This window comes from Mytilus californianus, unplaced genomic scaffold (assembly GCF_021869535.1).
Source record: "Mytilus californianus isolate M0D057914Y unplaced genomic scaffold, xbMytCali1.0.p SCAF_7, whole genome shotgun sequence".
NCBI lineage: Eukaryota > Metazoa > Mollusca > Bivalvia > Mytilida > Mytilidae > Mytilus > Mytilus californianus.
In genome coordinates this window covers 111,734,215-111,754,766 of record NW_026262723.1, presented here as the reverse complement: position 1 = coordinate 111,754,766, position 20,552 = coordinate 111,734,215, and the positions used below count along the sequence as shown (strand labels likewise).

At 31.8% G+C, this 20,552-nt stretch overlaps 1 protein-coding gene across 50 annotated transcripts in view; it reads left to right on the top strand.

Moving 5' to 3' along the window:
- LOC127708564 (ankyrin-2-like) overlaps window positions 1-20,552 on the top strand; it is a 192,752-nt gene that overhangs the window by 14,996 nt on the left and 157,204 nt on the right. For 47 of the 50 annotated variants that reach the window (XM_052213528.1, XM_052213491.1, XM_052213487.1 and 44 more), the window contains exons 2-3: window positions 12,534-12,551; window positions 19,052-19,153. In XM_052213528.1, the coding sequence (XP_052069488.1) occupies window positions 12,534-12,551; window positions 19,052-19,153 (120 nt within the window). Of the gene's footprint in view, window positions 1-10,671; window positions 10,947-12,533; window positions 12,552-14,284; window positions 14,518-19,051; window positions 19,154-20,552 lie in introns of those variants that run through there. The other 3 variants (XM_052213490.1, XM_052213488.1, XM_052213477.1) reach the window with 3 other exon arrangements.

The following is a 20,552-nucleotide window of genomic DNA, read 5'->3' as shown; positions in this document are numbered from 1 at the left end:
TATTAGCTTGACATATTGTGTAGACAATTAAGATACGTGTCTATTGACGAAGGATTATTAACTCCTGGGTTATTAGTTTGACACATATTGAGTAGACAATTAAGATACGTGTCTATTGTTGAAGGATTCATTACTCCTTGGTTGTTAGCTTGACACATATTGTGTAGACAATTAAGATACCTGTCTATTGTCGAAGGATTCTTAACTCCTGCGATATTAGCTTGACACATATTGTGTAGACAATTAAGATACGTGTCTATTGAAGAAGGATTCTTAACTCCTGGGTTATTAGCTTGAAACATAGTGTGTAGACAATTAAGATACATGTCTATTGTTGAAGATCATATGTTGGTCTCATTAAAAAAAAATCTCCTTATATTATAAATGTTTTTTTTTTCTTTTCTTTAGCAATATTATTTTAACATAATTAATCCCTCAGTATAAACAAGTTATGATTCCAAGTATGAAAATGGTTTTAATCATCATTGAGTAAAGATATTGTTTATTTCTCAATAGTAACCTGTACCAGGGTTAATCATTATTGATTCATCATCAGTAGGTCATGATCTATTTACACCTTATATATAGGTTCTATCACCTTTGACCTTCATTAGAGGAAATACTGGTAATAAAGCATAATAAAAAGTCCAAATTTAGTTAAATATTTTATTACTTCCAGGTATGAATTAGAAAAGATCAAAGAATAGAAAGTAGTTCAATGTTTTCCCATCTAATAATTGCATCGTTAAATCAAGTAATGAAAAATGAGAGTTTTATAGAAAAGCCATCACAGGGTAATAGTGCTGATAAAGTTTGACTGTGGTTAAGAAATAATTTGTAAATTATGTATCTTGCAATATAATAACAGATTAAATACAAGATCAATATAGTTACAACATTACGCTCAACAATACTTTTTCTCTATTGATTTTCATCTCCACAACTGCCCCGATTCCTTTATTGGTTGTGGCATCCAGAATAATGCCAAGACATTTCTGTGTCAACAGGAATCTTGGATTGTCATTTCTGATATAGTATGATATGCAGATGAAGTCCCTTGAGTCATGTTTATTCAGATATTGTTTTGCTAATAATAATTATTACCAGGCTATATATATATGTGTCTTGGGATAGCATAAGGTGTTGGTAATTTCTGGATATGCAGTAATAATAAATTGGTCAGTTCTAGCTTTACAGTAATAACTAATTTGTCTGTCACAATAGGTGATCTGTTGGAATAAATTGGTCATTTATAGCTTTACACTTATAACTTATTTGTCTGTTACAATAGGTGAGATGTTGGAATATATTGGTCAGTTCTTGCTTTACAGTAATAACTAATTAGTCTGTCCCAATAGGTGACATGTTGGAATAAATTTATGACTTTCAAATGATAGTTATGAGGATCCCTTTATTTTTGTGGATTGAGGAAAAGTGGTAAATTCATGGATATTTGATTTCATCGTTTTGCCAAAATCTGCATACAAGCCTATAGACAATTTTTACATCATTGAACTTTTAAAATCGTGGTTCATCTTTACCCACGAAGTCCTTGAAAATTGGTATCCAACGACTGACAATGAATCTACAGTACCTTAAGTTAGAGGAACCACAAAGCTTGTTTCACTTATATGATAGAAAAACAAAGAATATGGGGTATCCATCAATGACACAAAATCAGTATATGCACAGCAAAAAACACACAAAAAGCAAAGGAACAGTGCTGGCAATTACCCAGTGGAATTTTCATTTCTATGACTTACAGATCATTTAGGTCATGTTTGGTTGAACTGATAGCTCTTCTTAATAGTAATTTCCCATATATTGGAGAGTCAATCATTTGAGACCAAAGATGCAGTATTAAATTTTATTTGACCCCCAATAGGAAAATCTTACTTGTTCTGTTGGAAAACAAATTTGTCACATGCAATTTATGTATTATTCTAAACCATTTGCAATAAAACCCTTTCAGAACCTAATTCTTAAAAGGTTGCACATGGGTTCCCTGAATTTGATCAGTTTAACATTGACATACTATAGGACATACATGACCACTTTTATTTCAGACAGTCCATAGCCAGAAATCGTTTGTGTATTCGATTTTCTATATTGCAGTTGTTTGGGAATTTTTGTTTGTGTTGTTGAATTTTGTTGCATGTTAATTTTACATTAAAGACTTGCAGTTAAGGCTTTTGTATAATCACTATAATATAGCAACTTATTGATTGGATGATGGTTGCTTAAAGTCCAGTAGCAAATATAGGAATTTCTCGAAACACTCTTCCGAAAGCCGGAATATTATCTGATTTTAAAATTACAATTGAATAGGAGTTATTTCCCTTGTTGGGAAGTTTACTGTTATAAATACTGATTGGCTGCAGTGCAGAGCAATGGTGAGAAGTAAACAGAAAACTATGAGTAACTTAAATATACAAACATTTTCAGTTTTATAATCAAGTTAGTATGCTTGAAGCAAAAAGACCATTGATTATTTCTAAATTTCTGTAAACCAAATATTATCTTGAAAATTAACAGGGATTTTAAACCCCTTATCATTGACTCTTATTGCCAAAGCAGCTCAACTGCCCAACAAGGGAAATAACCTGCTACCAATTATAGTTTCAGAGTAAAACTGGCATGATTCTGGAAAGGGTATACTCAGGATGATGATCTGTAAATGAGAAATTGCATTGTAAATGTTAATTTAACTCGTCAGTAATGATATTTGGAAGGTCCCCTTCAAGTGATCTTCATTTGGTTCATTTGGTTCCAATGGGATGAAAACATGGCAATCAGAGGCAATTCAGATTCTGATTGGGCAATTTGAAACAAATTATCTCCTCTGAAATGTGTGGAAAATTTCAGGGGATTGATTAAAAAAGTCTATCTGGAGCTAAATTTGTCAGCACTATCTCTTAATTATATTTCAAAATCTTATTGGAATATTTGATGATTTTATGCATGGATACCAGGTGAGCAATACAGTTCCCTGGAGTCTCTAGTAGGAATGCAGAGATTAGCTTCCATAGGGAAACATTATGAGAAGAGGAATACAACATTTTCCAGTAATGATAAAACATTACAATACAATTTTTTAACATGTATCTTGGCATTGTAGTGGAACTTTTTTATAGAGTACCAGAAGCATGCCAAATTAGGCCTGAATAACATCTATACTATTAAACGAGAAGACCTCATTTTGTGTGTCGCTTCTCTTCTTTCCCCAATAAATTAATCATCATGCCTCTGTGTCCTATAGGTACCATGCATAGTCGCATTTGTCATCCATTCTTATGATTATTCAGTTTGGGTTATTTTGGGGGAAAAACGAAGAAAAAGGCGTCCAGATATTGTTTCCGTCATCAGACCGACTTTTAAGTCATTACCAAGACTTCCGATTTTAAACTTTAAAAGAGGGGGTAAGGGTTATTAAAGTGCAACATGTTTTGCCAGTTTTTATTTCACGTGCAGCCGTGAAAAAGGTTCGTTATTCATCGTGTTTCTTGAAATCAATAAACAGATCAATGTGCAAGAAATTTTTAATTGTTCGCTAATCGTGAAATGGCAATTTTATTTCGCGTTCTTCCGTGCAGATACCCCCCTTTACTCCTCTCTTTAAACACAATTTTCATAATTACGCGGGGACAGGACAATTATTTTCGCGTTAATCTGCATGTATACTTTAATCTGCATGTATACTATGTTTATAATCCTAAATATATAGAGAATCTCTATATAATATAGCAGTGATCGCCATAGAGAAGAAACTTGGAAATGATAGTTAATAGCAAACACACTTTATTTATATTATATGTATGTTCATAGTATACAGAAATGCGAAAATCATGAATTTAACAGAGAGCAAAAAAATAACGGACTTTAGAAAAAAGGAAGAGGGCTTAAAATAATTGTCCTGTCTCCAAGTGCCTATGACTCAGTTTGATACCTTTTCTGAAATTCTCCAGACATAAAATCTTTTACTAAAATTCATCCTACAACATTTTACATACTTTCAATCAAGCTCTAAATACCCGCGATTTCGTGGGTGTGTTCTAGTTATATATTTAAAAGAGGAAAAATGCAAATGAATGGCTAGGCCATTTTTTTCCAGATGATGTGTACCTGTTTAATTTTTTCCTGCTTTTTCATAAGAAGTTGACAAAGGCATTTATAATCACTTTTTTAAAATTTCCTATGTATAACTGAAAGACATACACTTGCACTTTTGTGTTATTGCCGATGAAATATAGCTTGCTGATAGATCAATACACTGATACTTTCAGCAACAAACTGATGTAATACAAATAAACAAGGAAAATTAAGATAAATAAACAAATTAATTATTCTCTGAATTTCCAAGGTAACAGAACAGAAACATTGCCCCATGTATCAGTCTGCTTAATTTGTCAAATGCTTTTGATAATGATTACATTATGCAGAATATAATGAATCATATACTGTAAATTCTGAAATTATTGCATGCATTTATTATTGCAATTTTTCAAGAATGGACAAAAATGCAAGTTTAATTATTGCGATTTCGAAAAAAACCTCGCAATAATTTCTGAAATTATGAGCAATCCCCTTGACGTATAGTCCGCCATAAAAGGCCTCAACCTGACAAAATGTGAAACAATTCAAACAAAAAACTCAACAGCCTGATTTCTGACAAAACAATAAATGATAAACAAATATGACAGACAGCAACCAACGACAACCACTAAATTACAGGCTCTGACTCAAGTGACAAGAGACGTACATAAAATGAGGTGGGGTTAAATAAATTTGTGAGCGCTCAACCCTCCCTCTAACCTGGGACACAACATAAGAACAAATTGTAAAGATAAGTTAGTAATGGCTAAACTCATCAGAAGCACAAATATAATTAACATAAAGACAAAAGACACAATGTACCAAATTACCAATCTAAGAGTACTCACAGTTACTGAAAGCTAGTTCAAAGTCAATAACAACTAATTAATAAATCATGTTCCCCTAGACTTAAGCTCCCTTATTTCTTCTTTACCTCACAATTAATAAAACAATTTTTGTCCACAATCTTTTTAGCTCACCTGGCCCGAAGGGCCAAGTGAGCTTTTCTCATCACTTGTCGTCCGTCATCCGTCGTCCGTCGTCGTTGTCGTTGTCCGTTATCATTAGCTTTTACAAAAATCTTCTCCTCTGAAACCACTGGGCCAAATTTAACCAAACTTGGCCACAATCATCATTAGCGTATCTAGTTTAAATAATGTGTCCGATAACCGGGCCAACCAACCAAGATGGCCGCCATGGCTAAAAATAGAACTTAAGGGTAAAATGTAGATTTTGGCTTATATCTCTGAAACCAAAGCATTTAGAGTAAATCTGACGAGGGTAAAACTGATTATCAGGTCAAGATCTATCTGCCCTGAAATTTTCAGACAAATCTGACAATCCGTTGTTTGGTTGCTGCCCCTGAATTGGTAATTTTAAGGAAATTTTGCAAGTTTTAACCGGATTTTTGTGTCAAAAATGTCGGTTATTGATTTGGGGATGTACGGCGGGCGGTCGGTCGGGTGGGCGGCAACCAAATGTTGTCCGTGCATTTACTCATGAACCATTCAACCAAACCTTTTAAAATTTTAATATGTTGTTACTGACAACAAAATGGAGGTCAAGTTTAATAATGACGATTTTGACTTTTACCGTTCAGGAGTTACGGTTCTTGAAAGTTTAAAAAATGTCGTGTCCGTGCATTTACTCATGAACCGTTCAACCAAACCTTTTTAAATTTTAATATGTTGTTACTGACAACAAAATGGAGGTCAAGTTCAATAATGACGATTTTGACTTTTACCGTTCAGGAGTTACGGTTCTTGAAAGTTTAAAAAATGTCGTGTCCGTGCATTTACTCATGAACTGTTCAACCAAACCTTTTTAAATTTTAATATGTTGTTACTGACAACAAATTGGAGGTCAAGTTTAATAATGACGATTTTGACTTTTACCGTTCAGGAGTTACGGTTCTTGAAAGTTTAAAAAATGTCGTGTCCGTGCATTTACTCATGAACTGTTCAACCAAACCTTTTTAAATTTTGATATGTTGTTACTGACAACAAAATGGAGGTCAAGTTCAATAATCACGATTTTGACTTGTACCATTCAGGAGTTACGGTTCTTGAAAGTTTAAAAATTGTCGTGTCAGTACATGGAAGTCAAGTTTGATATTGATGATCATAAATTTTACCTATTAGGAGTTTTGGTCCTTGTGATATTGATTAATGCCAGAACACAAATAAATGTTAAAGAATCCGGTTTACTGTCATTTTGACAGCTCTTGTTGGTTATTATCTTGAATATTATTATAGATAGAGATAAACTGTAAACAGCAATAATGTTCAGCAAAGTAAGATCTACAAATAAGTCGTCATGACCAAAATTGTCAGTCGACCACTTTAGGAGTTATTACCCTTTATAGTCAATTTTTAACAATTTTTCGTAAATTTTTGTAATCTTTTACAAAATTCTTCTTCTCTGAAACTACTGAGACAAATTTAACCATACTTGGCCATAATTATTATTAGGGGTATCTAGTTTAAAAAATTTCCGATGACCCCGCCTTCCAACCATCATGGCCGATATGGTTAAAAATAGAACATAGGGGTAAAATGCAGTTTTTGGTTTTATATCTCTGAAACTAAAGCATCAGATTTAGATTTATCTGCCCTGAAATTTTCAGACGAATCCTACAACCCGTTGTCGGGTTGCTGCCCCTGAGTTAGTAATTTTACAGAAATTTTGCAGTTTTTTGTTATTGCCTTAGATATCATTATAATATCTAATATCTAATATTATTAATTATGATTTTAACCTTATTTTACATGATTTCCAAAGCATCAGTAAATACAGGTGAGTGACACAGGCTCTTGAGAGCCTCTAGTTTTGCATTGTTCTGCATCAGTTGGTTAAAAGTAAATATAGACCAAATCTCATAAGATAAGTCCCTGTTGTGACTGTTAATTCCAGTTTGTTGCAATGGTATCTTGGAAAAGGACTTTACACTGGTATAGCATCGTTCAGTGGTTTAACTGTAAATCTTCTTAGTGTACACATATTTTATTAAAGAAATCTTCATGTATAGCTACAAGAGTAAAGACAGAAATACGAAATATACAAGTGATTCAATAATTGGCATTAGGAAACGAGCAGTGCTCTTATATTAATCTGTCTCCCTAATCTAGATCTTCTTATTCCATTGATTGAGATTAAAAGGGGGAGGATTGATCTAATAACAAATAGTCTAACCCTGCCATATGTGCCTGTCTGGTGTAAAAAACCTAAATCGGGGGTTCACTAAATTAAGGGCCCCTGGTTTATTCCCACATTTTAAAGAAAACTGAAAAAAACATTTTGCATTTATAGCAAGCTTTAGGTGTAATAGCATCAAAACATAGTAAGTCACATCCGGTTTCATGTTAAAAAAGGACATAAAAAATATTCCCTGAATTTGAAAGTTGTAGGTAAATTATCCCTGCTTTTCATTGCAGAAATTTTTTTCTGAGTAATATGAACATATACCTTGGGTGTTTCATTTAAAGCTCCATTCTTTCTTAATGTTGCAAAATTAAGACATAGCCATCCTAAATTGCAGTAGTGTCTGCTTCATCAGCATAGTACAACCTTTGCGGGAATATTTACCAAACCACATTTTCTATTCAATTATCTTGATTTTCAAGAATTTATGCTCTTTATATTAATTTAAGATGAAAGATTTAATTAATTTAGAGGATAAAATTCCTAAATTTGTATCAACCTAAACTGTCATTCAATATAGTAAGATTTTTTTTCCATTAAATTTGCTGTCAAAAGGATTGTTTTATCTCATTTTGATTGGTTAAACATTGTATTTTTATGTTTTGGTGAAGATTTTATATAAAGTAAAAATTATGTCAGTATAAAATATCCTCAATGAAAACGTCAGGATTTGAGCAACTGTAAACCTGTCTCAAAATAGAATATGGCTTTAATGTAAGAGTACTTCCGTTACATGTTTATATCAGTTATAAATAAGGAGATGTGGTAAGATTGCCAATGAGACAACTATCCAAGTCCAAATGACAAAGATTTGTTTTTCATTAACACAAAATAAAATGCATGCACACTTTTGTCAATATTGCCTCAAAATATCATCTATTATATTTTTAATTTGGAAGTTGTAATATATGTCTCTGTTGTTATTAACCAGTTTCCATTGAGTAAAAAGAAGATCAAAATTTACTCATATGGATTAAAAATGAAGTATCAAAAGGCTATAGTTTCTAACATTCATGTCATTTGGACTCTGGTGGATAGTTGTCTCATTGGCAATCATACCATATCTCTTAATTTTTAAATTTCATGTGTATGTTCAAAATGTTGCAGCTAGAGGCAGTAACTGTAAGAGGGAGATAACTGCAATTTACTTACAAAATGGTTTAACATTATATGGGAGACAACTCTGTCTTTCTTACTTACTCTTAATTACTGAATTGCATATGAAATAGGTAGATATTGATGATAATATAAAGATTCATTCAAATTCTTCTCAATGACTGACATATCAAGCTGTTAGTTATTATCAGACTCACACATTTCTGAAATTAAATCGGTTAAAGGTCGATAAAGATTTTAGAGATAGTTCATTGTGAGGTTGTTAGCATATTTGTTTTGATTGGCAGATCAGTTTCATTGTCAGTAGGAGATTTTGTGTAATATTTATATGATAGATAAACTTAATAGATAATATGGAATTTGTATATTGTGACCGCTATATTGTTTTCATATTATATACTAGATATTTGTTTAGGTGACCTTGTGTTCTAAGGTTGCTGTCTCCATGACTTTAAACTTTATCAATTTTATGCCCCACCCAGGGGTTCAAATTAACATTTGGTACTGGAAGGTCCAGGACCTTTGACACTCCAAACTGAAAGGTCCACAACCTAAATTCCAGGTCCTACTTTTACTTGAAATATTTCCTTACATAGTAAGATACAAGTAACAAAATAAGTGTGCTGTTGGTGTTAGGTCAACTTGTTTCATTGTCAAAGTCACTGTTGTATAAAATATTTAATAACAATTGTAAATGTCTTGTATATTATAATTCAGATAATCTTTTTTTTTTATGTTATTGAGGAGGGTGTCACCATGGATGGGTGTGTTGTCTCAACTATTGGTAATTTATTACTACTTAAAACCCATTTTATAAACCAGTTCACATGTTCCCTATGATATGATCTTTCTAATTTTAAAGCCAAATTAGAGTTTTGACCCCAATTTCACGGTCCACTGAACATAGAAAATGATAGTGTACTATGGACACATTCTTGTTCTATATGTTATTAAGGGAACCATTGGAACCAAATTATGGTTCCTTTGTGAGATACTGTTCAAAAATGTTTACTTCAGTACTGAATAATTGACAAGTAAGGCAGTCGTTTTGGGATTTTTGACTTTGTTCAACAGGTAAAATATAGTTAATTAAGAATATAAAAATTAGAAGATGTGATATGATTGCCAATGAGTTGATAAATCATTCTGATTCTGATTTTAAAATTTGGCACATGGGTGTAGCACCTCTGGACCTCTGGACTGTGTCGTGTAACATGGAAGATGACCTCTGACCATTAATGTCAATTGTCCTTTGAAATTGGAAAGATGTTTCAGCACGTCCATTGTCCTTATAAAAAAGGGAGGGATCCAATGATCAGGTTAACGGGGAGATGTCCAATATATGGTTAATGCATAGACTTTTTATAAGTCTCACTTGATATGTTGTATTGGCTTATGGCCCCCTCTTTTTCAAAATCTTGGATCAGCACCTTTGATTCAACCATTCAACCATATTGCTTTTCACATTTTGATAAGTTGTTACTGATGATAAATTGTGGTAAAGTTCCACATTGGCGATTTTCACTTTTTGCAGTTCAGGAGTTATGGTCAATCATTGATTGGAAAATGGCAATAAATTGATGACTTTTCATTCACTCAGTCAAGTTTGATATATTGACAAACATTTGACAGTAATGACATTCAGGAGTTTTAGGTTTTAAACAATGACACTAATAAATGCAATAAAAAACCTTGTTTGGAGTCATTTTGACAGCCTCTTGTGTTATATTACACCACAAAATAATAAGGAGACATTATTTCCTTAATAAAAAAAGATTTCAGATAAAACATAACTTCTGACTGTATTTACATATTTTTGAAAATAGAAAACTGTTTAAATTTACAACCTGAATAGGTCTTTGTCAGTGGAGAATTTTAAAATGACATAGTATGTTTAAAAATTATCAAGCAGCTTCCTCAATTAATCTTTATTCTTACACTTGGGAGACAGGAATATTTTTTGACACACCTGAAAATTTGATAAATCCATGTATAATTATTATTGTACAACAGAAAGAGAGAATTTTAACAGTAAATCTTGCAATACTATAATTAGTAAGGCTTAACTAGTATTCTTGCATTAGCTGACAATAAAATGTCTTACAGCACTGTAACAAGAACCTAAGATCAATATTGTCGGAGATGTTGATGATGTTGATATTGATTTTTGTTGTTTCCCTGGACAGGTTGAGCAAATAAGCCACATCAAATATGCAGATCAATATATAAATCTATACTCAGTCTATAGCATCCATGTCGTAATTTATGTATTTATTTGACGGCAGTCGGGGAGTACTATTGTCAAAGTTTTTAGACTAATATCCACAAGTGGTTAAATTTTTTTCTCCATGTGATGTCATTTAAGGATAAAAAACTGTTGCTGGTGTTTTAGACATTCTCTCATCATTAACCAATCAAATTTAAGGACATAAAATACCCAAATTGGTGATTTTAACATGTGAGTCATGGTGCCACAGTAAGAAGTTGGTCAATAATTTGCATGACATTTTGTATGTGTTCATGCAAATATTGAGATGGTAAGTACTTATTTGCATTTATTGTCAACAGATTGCATTTTTCTGAATTTTTATCGTATTTAGTACATATAAACCAGAAAACAAAATTGATGTAATTAAGAAAATGCCGGTACCTCATTTAATATGCAAAAGATTCATTCATTCAAATTTCAATAAATTTTAAAGATTAAAAAGAAAAGATATCCACATGTGAGATAAAATGACTATCTAGGTGTAACATATTTCTAGGATATTGATTTTTGGTGGTGACATTTGAAATACTGAAAAGATAAATCCCCTCTGGGATTGTGTTAAGAATACGAAAATCTAGTCAATATCATCAATTAAATTGATTAGTGATGTTTTATTACCAGATTATTTAAATCTATCCAGTCTTATCTACTGTTGAGTGATTTACTCATATCAGGGATATTTAGAAAATGGATATTTTAAAGTCCTTTTGTAACAATTTTTTTGAAAAAATGGCTATATATTCTGATATCAGAATTCACGACAAAATGAAGAGTGGTTTACATACGATTATAGTGTGTCATTATAAAATAGGCCAATTGTCCTCTTATTTCTGTAGTAATTTTTTGCCATTTCTAAGGACTTTCTTTATGTAGACATTTTCTTGTAGTTGAAGAGGGGATGTCTAGTAAGTTACTTAAACATGCTACACAAATTCTATAATCAGGTTGAAAGTGTTTTGGTGTTGGAGAGCTTACATGTGGTATTTAGAGAGACCTTGCACGGAGGGACTATTGCATGACCAAAAATAGACATATATATTTTTAAACTCATTTTTAGCAGTACTTATTTTAGAATAAGGAAGTCTTATTGATATTTTTTATAAAATTATATTTGTATGGTTGCTGCCTCTGCTCAGCCATGAAGTCTACGCCACATAATAACTGATTAGAAGTTTAATTTGAGTTATACCCCTTTGCATGTTGATTATCATAAAATCAATAGGTCATCACATCTGTTGGTTAATCAGTTCAGACATCTGTTCATGTCTTATAAATATGGTGTTGCCATTTTATGTGTGAATAAAGTGTCCCAATATCCCTAATTTGTAATTCAATACCAACTAAGGAATGTCATTGCTGGATACTGACATAATGTTAATATAACAGACAGTCTGTCCAATTTAACCCACAAGTTATACTGGACAATTAGTTCAATTATTATTTTCTATCTTTAATGGACCAAACTTTCACAGGTGTAATTTGTCATCTTGATTAAGTACTATTTTTATCATTTTTAGACCCTTGGAATGACTGTATACATTGATTATCACATCTGATATTGGTCTTTATTGTTTGATTAACTTTAGCTTAATATTAAAAAAAGTATTCATAGTACTCTATCTAGGATTATATTCTTATTGTAATTTTAATAATTAAAAGGTGAATTATAAAATTAGTATATCAGTCATTGTTCCGAACTGATATTAAATGACTCCTATATTAATTTTTGTGGTATCCATGGACATTTTTTGGGGTCATTTTGCAATATATTGATACATGATTAACTGATACTATACAGTAAGCCACACATGTATGTTTTCTATCCATCATTGATCGTATATTTCATTATTTACAGGCTACAATAACAAGAAAGGTAACATTTCTTTCTCCATTTGTCGACTCTTTATGTTGTGTTTTGTCCTCATCAGCTATTTTTTTTGTTTTATGTTGTATCTTCATTACTGCTTTTCATCCAAATGTTAAAGAATCTCTATTCCCCTTTTATGTTTTCGCCATTGCTTTTTCCCCAGAATTCAGAAATTGAGAAAAATGAAAAGCAATTTTGTCATTCTTATTTTTGTGTTGTATTTTCTTCACTAAGATGAAAGTTGTCTTTACAAACAATTGTCTTTATCTATGTTGTGATTTTTCATCTTTCACGTCACTGTTAAGATTCTTAAAGTGTAAACTTGCACTCAGTTAGAAAAAGTCAAAACTCACATACACAGATGTGTTGCTTTATATATCTAAATTGAACAGCTGATGTTATTGGTTAGCTAACAGGTTACAATTATAAACATAAGTTTTGGATTGAAATTGATTCCATATATACACAATAATTTGAAATTGATAAAAAGAACAGTTTAGAAAGAGAGAAGCCAAACTCAGCTTCAGTGTTGTGTAAATACATATGGAACAGGTTAAAAAAATATTCAAAAAGATAGTAGTAACAAAATTAGATTTATTTTACAGAAAAAAAAAGCTTACCTCTGCTTAATTTGCTTCAGTTTTAAGTGTTGGTTTGTGGAATCAGCTTTTAAATTTTATGTTATATGTGCTGTTACAATGATTATGTGTATGGCTCCCTTTCACCGATATTTTCCTATAAACAGATACCCGGAAATTGAATAAAGTCTCTATGTTTCTTTCATTTTGTTTGGTTTTTTTTAATTTTCTTCAAAATATTTTAAAATCATTAGGATTGACTTGGGTTCTGTAAATTCAGAAATTTTTGCAACATTTATTATTATTACTGGTAAATCATGCGATGGGATGAGTTTCGCAAAATTAAATCTCACATTTTAAAATTTGATAGCATTTGTATGAAGCATTTTCTGAAATTGTAACATTAAAATCTAGTGTTTTTTTTTAATTCTTCAACAATTTCAATAACAAATGCACTCAGTAATTTTATATTTACAGCATATATAAAGGGTATCCTGCACTTCTGGCAGTAAATCCCATGACAAAAAGGAATGTATGTTTGGCTGTGCAGGATGTTTTTTAAATTAGACAGTAATGTTGAATAGGGAGAGTGTTGACTGTCACACTTTTATCACCTTAAAGAATCCTTTCAACATTACTTTTTGATGGGCCCATAGGTGCATGGCCTGTTGCAAGACAAAATGTCTGCCCCTTTAATAATCCTCATTTTCTAGTTGTAGTCAAAATTCCTGCCATTTCATCCACAGACACTTTTTCAGAGACAAGTGCCTGTGATTTCTTCCCAGTCTACCAAGTTTGCAGAATGCCATTTTTTTTTCAATCTGAATATCCAAGATATATCTGCCACTATACAACAAAAAACAACTCACAACAATCAATCAGTCTTCAAAATATTGTTGTATTCTACTTTAAGTTCAAAATCTTAAACTTTTTAAAAATTATTAGAAAAACGAAATAAAGATAGATAGTTCGATTTGTTTTTGAGTTGACAAAATCAATTAAATTGGTTCATAGATACAGTGCTGATATGCAGGAATTAATTGGTAGCCTTGTTATCTATTTTACATCCCTACTACTGTGATAGACTTTTCAATAACAGTGATGCCATGAAGAGAAATCAGACTGTACCATTATGACATGAAGGGATGTTCTCAGCATGTTTAAGTTTCAGCAGCTTATCTCTTCAGTTGGTGTCAGATGCCCCACTCTATAATTACATTAACATTGTGTGAGTGACCACAAGACAAGGTCATGTATCAAGACTGATGGACAATTAATTGTGAACTTTGAACTTGGATTACCAAAAAAGATTCTTTAGTTTTTTAAACTTGGAAAACTTGGATTAAAAAAAAGTGGAAAATTTAAAAATGTTAAAAAAATGGAGGATGTCTTGGGTAAGAAATAAGATTTGTAGATTTTCTGCCAAAAAACAATTTGATTTCTTGTGAAATGTTAAAGATAAATGTCTATGTTTGTATTTAGTGAATGATTTTAATTTTTTTCATTTGATTTTTGTTCAACATGTGCTTGAATAAGTTGTTTATCTTCAGACAATTACACAGATGTAGATTCCAGATTCTATGGAAGCACCTGTGTTTTTATTAGAGGAATTAATTAGAAATGTTTTTATTTAAAGATTTTAAAAGAGTATTTCAGTGGTTCTGGCATTGGATCTCTTGTTTTTTGCAGTCTGTTTTAAAGTTATACCTCAGATTCATTCAGTAAACATGCAAGTAGTAAGCTTGAGGTTTCTTGCACTTATAATCTTTTTTGTCCTCTTTTATTTTTGCTGCATATTTTAAAGTTAATTCTTTATATACATTCAGTACACATGCAAATAGATATAAAAACTTACGGCAAACTACATCTTGTGGATACTTTTATTTTGGCGTTGCACAAGTTTATTTTTCCCTCACAGACTGTTTATGATGTCTTACACTAAATCCATTGAATGTGTATTGATTGATATTTTAGTCTGGGGAAACATGATCAATTTTTTAGTTGTAATTAGTTTTGAACTAGCTTTTAGTAACTTGAGTTAAGTCGATTAAGCCGTTTTCACTGATTTTTACAGTTTGTTCTTATATTGTGCTGTTACACCACTGTTCTAGGTTAGGAGAGGGTTGAGTGCTGACAAACATGTTCAATCTGCCACCCTGTTCAGACTCAGGAGCCTGTAACTCAGTGGTTGTTGTTGGTTGATGTCTTGTTGTTGCTATCATATTTGTTTTTATTACACGACCATCTTTAAAGACGGGTGTATTATGGTATACCGTTTTCAGTCTGTCCGTCTGTTGTCAACACTTTATACAATAATTCAAAAACTCTTTCACCAATTTTCACAAAACTTTGGTGAATTGTTTATATCTATTGATGTAAGCTCCCTTTTGATTTTTATAAATTTTAGATTTTACATTTCTGAGTTAGGGATTTTAGTCATAAAAAAATGGGGGATTTTCCAGTTTTCTGATCTTGTTGCACAATGAGTGATTCAGTTCATCTAAGGTTTCCAACTTTATAATGGCACTGAAAATTTGTATTAGTTTTAAGTTAAAATAGGTTAAGTTATAATATAAAACAGAAGTAGATTATAATGTTTTATTTCTTTCATATGTAGACTAGAAACAGAAACAAGTTATACCCATCAAATTTTATTTAAAATGCAGTTACCATCAAATTTTATTTAAAATGCAGTTACCATCAAATTTTATTTAAAATGCAGTTACCATCAAATTTTATTCAAAATGCAGTTACCGTCAAATTTTACTCAAAAAGTTATAGGTTATTTAAGATTTTATATTGCACCTAAATGTCTAACCTATAGGAAACATAGGTTGTCTTGATTTTACTAAGTGCACAAAGATTACTTAAAAATTCCATTGAGGTTTTATAATCTTGGATTATATCAAAGACATAACATAATTTACTGATAATTATCATGTTTTGGCACATCATGACAAACACCATATGAACACTTATTACAGCACACACATAGATAAAAACACATTTACTACAGTACACACACATAGATATAACATGTGTTTGGGGGTGGGGGTGTGAATTATGATAACAGCATGAAAGTTTGGAGAACTATCTGTCATTAAGGGGTAAATTATAGAATACACACTAATACTGTCATTACAGGGGGTTGCTGTCTAGATTCTGTTGTTAATAGGAACTGATCAGCAGAAATTTAGTTTAGTAATTAATTTACTATCTGAACTTAATATGCTTAATGAGGGGTTTCTTCTGTATGCAAATATAGATCCATCCATAGACACTTAGCTGAGGTATAACTTCAAAAGTTGTAATCTTGAATATATGAAAAAACAATTTATTGATTCTCTCTGAAAAGTGGTAAATTTATGTGACATATGCCCCAATTTGAAGCCAAATTTCAAACAGAAGTTATGCCTTTTTTATAAGTTTGCAACTGAATAAAAGACTGATCAAGCATAATACTATGCCTAAGGTTTGATCTACCAATTTGCTTGTCTGATTACTCTGTGCATTTCTTTGAGGTAACGTCAAATGAAAAGACTTAGAGGATGAACTGACTTGACGAACAGCATTGATTCTACGAAATATACAAACTGAAGGCAATTTGATTACACATGTACATGTATATATATATATATTATAGCATGACATTTTCTTTACCAGCCCTGGTATTATTATGAGATTCCCTTATTTGATCCCACTATATTTAGCCCAATGTCCTAATGTGGCTTGAGGGAAGATACAAGGGCTGCTATGTTAAATGCCATTAAATGATCTTATCACATATCGAGAAATTGGAAAGAGGATCTTTCGAAAGAATTAAACAATTGAATAAAGCCAATTTTATTTACCGGTATTCATTTTTTTTTCTTTTCTTTTTTTTTTTTTCTTGATTGTTTATCACATTGTTAAACATTCTGTTGATTCCCCAATAATTCCAATTACCTTATCTGGTCTTTTTCATTTTTCAATAAAGACATATTATTCTAGCAATATAAATTTCACATATCTGACATCATTTCAAAAATAACAGATGAGATTATTTTGTTTGAAGGCTGCACTGTTCATTCCCCCTCTAACATTTATGCCATATATATCAGCAAGGCAAAAGAAAATCTGTGATTATAAGAATCATTATTGAACCTGGTGCTAGAGGTCTGGTAATGTTCTGTCTTAAACTTTTCAAAGTAACTCAGACAGACATTTTAAAAGGAAAACAATGTTTTGAAGCCAGATGTGCACTCAATGTAAACAAAACAATGTTTAAGTATTTATACAGCATGTTTAATAAGGGAGAAACCATGGTAAACATAAATACACAAGTACTTATACTTTAGAAGGCATTGAAATCAAAGAATAAAAGATTATTTGAATGCTTGAGAAAATCTAATGTGATTTTACTGAAGAAAATTTAGTCTTCCACCATCAGAAGGTATAGAAAATAAGGATTATTAAAAAGATATTATTGCCTGTCTGCAATTCAATAAGGTTTCCAAAACTAGAAAGTATATATTCATGACATTATACCAAGGTGGAAGCTTGCAAATATTCAAATACCATACAGTTGGTGTTTGTCTTGCCCTGACGGAGTCAAAATGCGAGACTTAGGTATGCTGATTCCGATGGTGGTGGCAGTGGCGGCATTGGCGTTAACAATGTATTAGTTTGTGATTAGATCAGTTTATGGGGAACCACAAGTGGTAGGTCATTGATATTTGGTATGTTGTATTAGCATTGGCACATCTCATTTCTATTGATGATGATTTGGCCCCGCCCCCTCTGTCATGTTCTATTGACTTTGAAACTTTTGCTTACTTTACATGTATTAGTTCTTGATTAGGTCAGTTTATGGGGAACCACGTGTGGTAGGTCAATGAAATTTGGCATGCAGCTGTATTAGCATTTGCACATCTCATTTCCATGGAGATTATTTGCCCCCTTCCCCCCCCCCTTTTTTTCCTCAGTCATGGTCTATTGCCTTTGAAACTTTTGCTTAGTTTATATGTATGAATTTGTGATTAGGTCAGTTTAAGGGGGAACACTAGTGGTAGGTCAATGGTATTTGGTATATAGATGCATTAGCATTGGCACATCTCATTTCCATGGAGTTTATTTGTCTCTGCACCCTCAGTCATGGTCTATTGACTTTGAATGTATTGCATAGTTCACATGTTAAAGTTTGTGATTAGATCAGTTTATTACAAACCAAATGAAACTTCCAGAGTCATTTCCTCTTGGTCAAGGTATTTAAACTTTTGTTTGTTCAATTGTCCCATTGAATAAATACAATAGCTATTGTTCTCTGTGTAGTTTATATACTGGACCTTTAAATTTCTTCTAAGAGAAATCCATCACTCTTTGAAGTAGATGAAAATACATGTAGTCAACTCACAAAACTGCATGTGATGTTGTATTTGCATTATACTATTAAAATTACATACCGATCAGACATATCTCTGTGTCAACAGTTTATGTTTACTCATAATAAAGAATGGAAGGTTTGTGTCATAATTTGTGTATATATTTAAAGCAGGACTAATAGGTGAAAAGTTCTGAGCTTCCTTTAAAATAGTATTAAAGAAAAAATACTATCGTCTTGATTCACTTTAGTAATCAAAATATTAATTGGTTTCTTTGCCTTTGATATTGCTGTGGTGGTTTTTGTAGCTGATGACGTTTTTCAGGATGTGTATACCATTAGTCTATTGATGACGTTTGTCAGAATGTGGATGCCATTAGTCTAATCTTAATAATTAGATAAACATGATGAAGATTTATAGAAAATAAAATGCACCCAGATAGCTGTAATATCTGTTAAACATGAGTGTCTTTGAGTTTTATACTGTTTTTAAAACCTTGCAATTTTTCTTTGACTAGCCTCTTCATTTATCAGAATAATACCAAGACTTTATTGTTTTCTATTTTCAGGGAGATGGAAACAACAGTTTCCTGAGGGCAGCAAGGGATGGTAACCTTGAGGATGTGTTAGAGTATCTAAAGGGCAGTACTGACATCAATACTAGCAACTCTGTAAGAATTATCTCCCTTTGTTCATTTTTTTACAGCTGCAAAATCTTTTATGATTTGGCCAGTGGTATAAATCCTTTTTCATCTACTAGGATATCACAGAAGAAATCTGCTTATGAGCAAATATAAACATACACTTTGATGTAAGGATAAGAAATGAATTTTAGGACTATTTTAGTCTATTTAGTCTTTTTAAATCATATGATAGACTAGGGAAATAACAAATTGATTAACACCAGTCCAGTAATTACTTGCTACAAAATGAGCTCTGTCAACTATTCAGCTTTTTATCTGCCTTGATAAAGTCATGGATGGAAGAACTTAGGCATGCTGTTTCCATGCTGTCTGTGGCATCAATATTTTTTTGAAGTTTGGGATTAGGCCAGTTTAAGGGGAACCACTCATCATAAGTCAATAATATTTGGTAGGCAGTTGTATTAGCATTGGGGTGTAATGATTATTTAACCTCTGTCATTGACTTTCAAGAAACTTTTGTACATTGAAATTCCACTGGACATTAAGCAATCAGAATGTATAATGCCACAGGACATTAAGGAAGCTACAATCAATCAATTAAAATGTAGTCGGCTCGGATTCAGAATAATGTGTCCGGGTAAGGTGACATGTCCTCCTGCGGACTATTACCTTGTGAACTAGCATGTTAAAATGCGGCTCAGCGTGTCCATCTAGTAGAAAGCAGGGTTAATATTCATATTACAATAACATGATCTCAGTCCTGAATATGCATATCAATTTGCCACTTGACGTTAAGCAGCTATCAATCATCATTATTATAATGTAAAAGGACATTAAGCAAGCAACAGTCAATTAATCAATCAAAATCAATATCAAACTAAGATAATCAATTAAAAAAGAATCCTCTATGTTATTGATTCGATTTATTTGATTTGTGTCTCATTACCATGATTACTGTGCATTGTATCATAGTTCACAGAAACTTCTGATTGCAATAGCATCCCCAATTATGACTTTTAGCTTTAGATTATCTCTGATATCCTCTTAATACCTAGTTAACTTATTTGTTTATTTGTTTAAGTTTAGTGTGAACTCTGATCTCACATATTGGCAAATAGCCTGACATTTTACTAATTAGGACATGTAGGAGAGTAAAATGCTGTTTAACTTATGCTTCATTTCTAAAATAATAATGAATATTTCCTGTGTTGTGAGCTAAAATCCTTGTATTAATGTTTTGTTTGTTTCAATGTTTTTTGTAAGTTTTTAGACTGTGTTTAAATCTGTCTAGATATTTATCAATGGCTTATCTTCAACAGGAAGTTACAAGGTTAAACCATTTACTTGATATCAAAATGTCAGAATATTTCTTTTAACCCAGCTCATTTTCATCATTTATATACTTTTGATGTAAATTCGTCATCAA